Source organism: Rattus norvegicus, chromosome 7, assembly GCF_036323735.1.
Source record: "Rattus norvegicus strain BN/NHsdMcwi chromosome 7, GRCr8, whole genome shotgun sequence".
NCBI lineage: Eukaryota > Metazoa > Chordata > Mammalia > Rodentia > Muridae > Rattus > Rattus norvegicus.
The window spans coordinates 15873862-15880234 of NC_086025.1; the positions used below are offsets into that span (position 1 = coordinate 15873862).

At 44.7% G+C, this 6373-nt stretch overlaps 1 protein-coding gene across 5 annotated transcripts in view; it reads right to left on the minus strand.

Moving 5' to 3' along the window:
• The window catches only part of Smokwl5 (sperm motility kinase W like 5), a 36010-nt gene extending 30614 nt beyond the window's left edge, over nucleotides 1-5396 (minus strand). For all 5 annotated transcript variants that reach the window (XM_063264502.1, XM_063264500.1, XM_039080488.2 and 2 more), the window contains exon 1: nucleotides 3759-5396. In XM_063264502.1, the coding sequence (XP_063120572.1) occupies nucleotides 3790-5214 (1425 nt within the window). In that variant the 5' untranslated portion in view covers nucleotides 5215-5396 and the 3' untranslated portion in view covers nucleotides 3759-3789. The remainder of the gene's footprint in view (nucleotides 1-3758) is intronic.
• Nucleotides 5397-6373: the final 977 nt, after the last annotated feature.

A 6373-nucleotide genomic window follows, 5' to 3' on the forward strand; every position in this document is an offset into this window, starting at 1 on the left:
GGAAAGACAATAGATGTGAGGGGGACTAAAACTCAGGGACCCCGAACAATGGCAGGGTCATCCTTTCTCAGGACCTCTGACTGAATGAGACCTTCCTTTGTAGATTATAACTAGGGTAACTGCAAAGCACTCAGAGGGGAAGGACACTGGAGCAAGTGCAGAGATAGGAGAAGTTATGGACCCTTTCCCTTTTCCTGAATGACTAAAGACTGCACTGAGACAAGCAGTTGCCATTAAGAACTGCTAAGGCTATTGACTACTGGATGTCAGCATGTTGTATGTCAGGAAGCTAATGGATCACCATGTCCTTTAGGGTGAGAGGGAAGAGTCCACATGTGTTGTTGGCTTTGTCTCATGCTGACTCTGGGATATAGAGAGTGCAGACACTCTATGTACTGTCTGAATTTAGGTTCCAGAATTACTCTAATGACCATCATCTGCAGATAAAGACAGCAGAAACAAATTCTAGAACTTAAACAAATGGAGGATAGTATTGATTGGGGGAGGATGAGTGGGTGAGACACCTAATAGATATACATGAGTGAAAATGTGACAGGAGACAAGTTCAAATTCTCTACAGTGACAAGTGACGGGACATGCTCGCACCCTGAAGTGTCTGGCCTTCCCGAAAGTGATTGTCCCTCTCCATATATGTTGGATACTTTTTGATAATTTGGTCAAGTTTAGGCCATTTTGGATGGAATTTTTTCAATTATGCACTTATCAGATTGTCCACTGCATTTATAGTACATTTTCATGATGAGTGACTGACTAAGTGTTTAGGAAAGTATGGATGGTAGTTCAGCCAGGAATAGGAAACAGGCCAAGGAAATCATGGTGAAGAAGCCAGTAAAGAGCACCCTTCATGGCTTCTATTGCTGTTTCTGCCTCTAAATTTCTACCTTGAGTTACTATGACTTCCCTCTTGATAGTTACATACATCAGTTTTAAGTTAAACAAAAACACTTTCCTCCACAGCCAAGCAAGACCCAGTGCTCTCTCTGTTCCTGGAAGAAATGAAGAGGGCAAGGCTTTGATGAACACTTGTTAAATTGTGGCTCCAGATCAGGGCTGCCTAATCCCAGAAGATTCATGGTAGTTTCCTACCTTATTAAAAATATCTCAGGTAGAGAACTCTATGGAGACTGGGGAAAGCTGGTGAAATACGAGAGAAATAGCCAGTTCACTGTAACTGTGCCCCTTTTCAGCTATACTTTAGAGTAGAAGGATATATCTATGACACTGAAAATGTTGCTTCGAGGTTATGGAGCCTTTGATTTGGACAGAAAGCACACATTAGATGCTAAAAACAAATCCACAGATCCAGAGAGCTGCCTGGTGACACTTTTTCCTTGGAACCACCACTGGGTTTGAAGGAAAGTGTACACCCACAGCTGAAACAGGGACTCTACACTCTGGGATGCCACTATAAGCCCCATTTCTGTTTGGCTCTGTTCTTTCCCACTGTTCTGCTCACAATCTTGTTTTTCCCAATCCTCAGGACACAGGAGAGTGCACCCCTCAGGTCTTTTCCATGTGTGGACCTTCAAGACTGTGAGAGCCTGAATGTCAATAGGAGTTTCAGGAGTTTTCACCTAAAGGGGAACTTAGTTTCTTCTTAAGCGGCCCAAAACAATGCACTATCAGAAAAACACACCATCATGTACAGAGAATCATGCAGGCAGCAGGTAACACAGCTTCCCCTATGATCCTCTATGCCTTCTATTCTTATTTCCTAGGCCCTGACCTGTTTTAACCTTCACAAAAGTGTCTCTTCTGATGCCCTGGACTACACATGTCTCTTACCAAGTTAGTTGTTTTCATGCAGAACTACACCATCATTTTTGTCTTCCTGATTTTCCTGGATTCTGCCAGGTTGTCTGCTGCTTGGGGACAGATAGGTCTTCAGGCCTAAAGATCCCTGGACCCAGCAGTGAGTGAAGGCTTGGGACAGAGCACGTTTTTATTCAATGACTTCTGACTGGATAACTGATCATAGCATGACACAGAGTAAACCTAGAGCACAGGATTGAATCTCAGATCTCATTTTCACACTGGAAGACTTGTTCCAGTTAGGAAAGAATGACGTGAGGCCTATGAAAGAAGACTTAACTCTAGCAATGAACTGGACACACAGATGCTGTAGGAGAAGAACTTGAACAGGCTCCACCCAGAATGCAAAGAGCAAGCTGGATGGCTAGGACACTGAACCCTAACCATGACGAAGAGCCCACACTCTGGCAACAAAATCCCATGGAAATGCAGGAATATAAGTCATGAGGCTGACCTCTGACTAATGAGGAGAGTCCCAGCTCTAGGCTCTTCAGATGTGGAAGAGGACTGAGTGTCAGAAAGATGGCAGATGCTTACGGAGCAACCCTTCTAGTTTCCCAGGCTTAGCCGCTTTGAGGTTCACTCACAAGTTTTGCATCTTTCTTGGACACAGTGAGAGAGATGCGCTGGGTACCTACTCTTATCCTTCTCACAGGAGAGCAGGTCACACAGGCTGAGTGATCTCCATGATAGAAGCACTGTGTTTTGTTCTCGAAACCTCAGTGTGGCATCCTTCAGCCCAGCACTGAGACTCACACCAGACATGGTAGACAGAAGCCTGAACTTTCCAAAGCTGGAGCACTTTTGGAATGTGGTGCACGATCACATCCTGGAGGCAATTAAGCTCTCACACCTGAAGCCCACTTCCCATATCCCTCAAGTCTGCTGCTGTCTGCTGCATACAGTGCCCCAAGCCTACCACAGTAGATTCTCAAGAGGAAGGCTAGTTCAAAGAACTTCGAGCTTTAGAGTGAGACCGCAGTGAGCTTGGTTTGTATGAGAGACTGAGGTGTGTCCTAGGTATGTAGCACGTGTGGGAACGTGAATAGATGTCACTTTGAATGCCCAGTGGCCTGACCAGGAGCTGACCAAGCCAGCACATGCACTGAATGCCTAGGGAAAGCAGCTAGAACAGAGATATGGAGGGAAACTTCCCATTTCTGCTCCTTGTGAACTCTGGAGCAGGCATTTGGTGTACTCACAGGGAGCATAGGTCTCCTTGTTGGTAGCATAGCAAATGATGGGAGGAAAGGAAACCTAGGAGCCCAGGGGTCAGTGTCCCGGGACATTCGGTTTGAGGTTTAGTTGCCTTGAGCCTGGTGGCAGGGAAGATCCTCTACCAGCTATTCAGCCCTGGTTAGTAGCTGGTAAGACAGACTAGCATGACACTGTATGACCAGTCTCTGAATGCCAGATTGTAACTTCTGGTGACACTGACCCCTCTCTTTTACATGCAGGATACATAAGAACTGGGTATCCACAGCTGAATCCCAGTGTATTTATCCAAGCAGCATTGTCATACTTCACAGGACTCAATACACTCCGCCTATCCAGTTCAATTGTAGGGAGACATTGAAGTGGCCCCTTAGTACTTTGACCATATTTACTCTACCAGCCACTAGGTCCCCAAGTTGAGTCTCTATCTCAATATGTTCCCCATGAAGAACAACCCTACATGTGCCCTTTCAGACTGGCTGTACCCACAATCACTTGCTGATTATTGCTACATCAGACACCACCTAGGCATTCTCCAACAAGATTTCTTCCTCAGATGGTATGGTAATAAGCAGGGTTTAATCCACCTGGAGTAGAAATACATTTCACCACCCCGAGACCCCAACTATACTGTTTTGACAGAGAATACATGAATAAAGACAGAGAAAATAAAATTCAGAGTCGAGTCGCACCCTCCCATATTGGCTTACCTTTTCATTTGGTTCTGCCTTACTGCCTCTTTCAGGGAAGCCACTTTCTTGGAGAATGTACCTTTGGAGCCCACAGGAAGCAGCAAAGTCTTGAAAGACAATCCCTAATTCTTTGGCAGAGTCTCTGGAAATACCCAATCCTCTGAGGGGGAGATGATGTTTTCATATCAAAGTCTTGCTTAGTTGGCAGGGGTATTTCGATTTCCAATATGGTGTTGCAGACACATGGGGAAGCCACAGGTCTTGAGTGGAGGGCACTGGTAGAAGTGCTGTTCTGCTTCTTAGTACCGTATAGGGCAATGGGAGGCATGGAGACACTCCTGGCTACATTGTGTCTGGCCACCTGCTCTCCTGGGGGCCAGATGTGAAGGAGGCCAAAGTTGGGTTCACTGGCTCTCCTCTTTAGGGGAAGACCAGAGACAGAGTGATGTGCTGGTGATTGGGGTGGCAAAGGACCTTGATCCACAGGCATGTCTGAAGTGGTAGTTCCATGCTCAATCTCTTGGCGTACCTTGTCTTTTAAGATCAAATATGCCGCCATTGGTTCATCGTATTTTTTCTTTTGAAGGGATTCCAAGATCTTGTTGGCATTATACCCCATGCCACAGAGCATTTCTACAATTTTGTAATCTGGGCAGGTGATGGTTGGGATGTTTACCTCACACTTCCTGACCCATGGATGTTTCTCAATGTCCTCGATGGAGGGCCTCATTTCTGGGGAAACTGTGAGGATTTGATGGATGAGGTTTTCAAGTTGTCCGGAGAAGTAAGTTGGAATGGTATACGTCCCCGTTGCAATCTTTTTCTCCATGTCTTTGGTGGTGACTCCTCTGAAGGGGCAGTACCCAGTGCTGATGAAATAGAGCAGCACACCCAAACTCCACACATCTGTCTTCTTGCCATTATATGGCTCCCTTAGTACCAGTTCTGGGGCATAAAATTCCTTGGTCCCACACAGCTCTTTCAGTAAGGTGCCAGGTCTGAACTTGGTGGCCAGGCCAAAGTCTGTCAACTTTCCATTGCCCTCTGCATCTGTTAGGATATTCTGTGGTTTTATGTCTCGATGGACAATGTCAAGGTTGTGGCAGTATTTCACAGCTGACACTGTCTGGCCAAATATTTTCTTTGCCACTTCTTCCTGCAGCGGTCCACCCTCCTTTATTAATTCAAATAAGCTTCCCCCTGGAGCATATTCTAGTACAAAATTTACATGGCTTGATGTTATGAGAACCTGAAAGAGGCGAATGATGTTAGGATGGTGCAGTGTCTCCAAAATTGCTCTTTCTGACAGGATAGAGCTGATGGTCTCCTTGCTGATCTCTAACATTTTTATGGCAACCAGAGCCTGCGTTTTCAGGTGCCAGGCCAAGTTTACAGTGCCAAATGAACCCTGACCAAGATAGGAAAGAATCTTATAGTGACTTCCCAAAGTCTTCTCTTTGGATTTGCTGGCCATAAGGCTTAATATCTCCCGTGTTCTGGTGAACACAGGTTGTGAGTTATACCAACCCGGCAACTAACAAACTACACAGCTATCAAGGAGTCCCACAGGTCACCAAAAAACAGCTCCCTGGTCTGTATGGACAAAGACAACAGACTGGTCCACAGTCTTATACAGAGGACCCTCATTCTGCAATCACAGTGGTTCTTTGTGAGGTCATAGAATCAAACGCACCAACCACAGAAGGCTGTAATCCATAGTAGCTGTCTCCACTCTGGGTCACAGGGAACTTTTCATTCTCATGATAGGAGACTAGCTTCTATCAGCTTCTTCTTCAGTAGATCAAAGAGACAGATATTTATTGTTTAGCAATTACAGGCAGCAGAGTGCTTCCATGTCCTTCATAGCTGGATGCTGAGTACGTCAAACCAACCATCTGGACTTTCAAGGATGAGGTGAATTTTGGACAATCTTTCTGCAGAGAGAGGCTAAGTTATCACAAAAAATAAACTGGGGGCTTTCCTACCTAGCCTCTTTGTTCTCAGAATAGGGCTCTGAGACTTAATTATTCACAAAGAAATGCCTAAGCCATAAGCTTTGGCTCATTCCCCAGCTATATTGTAAGTTAAATAACCTGCTTATTCTAGTCTGTGTCTGCCACATGGGTGGTTATTTCTCTTGAGATTCATGTTTCTGTCTTCCTCAGAGATCAAGGCCAATCTGCAGGTCTCCACTGTTTTCCAAGGTTCTATCTCTTTATGCTTGATGCCTCACCTTCTATTTCCTGCCTTGTTTAATTGGTCTTCAGCTTTTTATTGGCAGATGCTGCTTGTACACACTACCAAAGAGATTCTTTTTATATTCCCCTCCATAGTCCAACTAAATGCCCATTTCATTAGCAATCTATAATCCAGAGAAACAACTGTGAAAACCAGCAGCTTCCTAAGATCTAGAGCTTTTTAGCAGCTGTAGTATCTGTCTCATTGACATTTTAAAATTTCAAGTCAATAAAGCCTGATTTAAACTATTTTGGGAGATCCCAGATCCCCCCTTTCATTCTATGAGCATTTTCTCTAAAGTCTTGAGAGAGTTCTTTAGAATTGCTTGACCTGTAAGTTGGCAACATATAATATTTTATGCCATAATGTGAAAAGTGTATCATAATGAATAAACA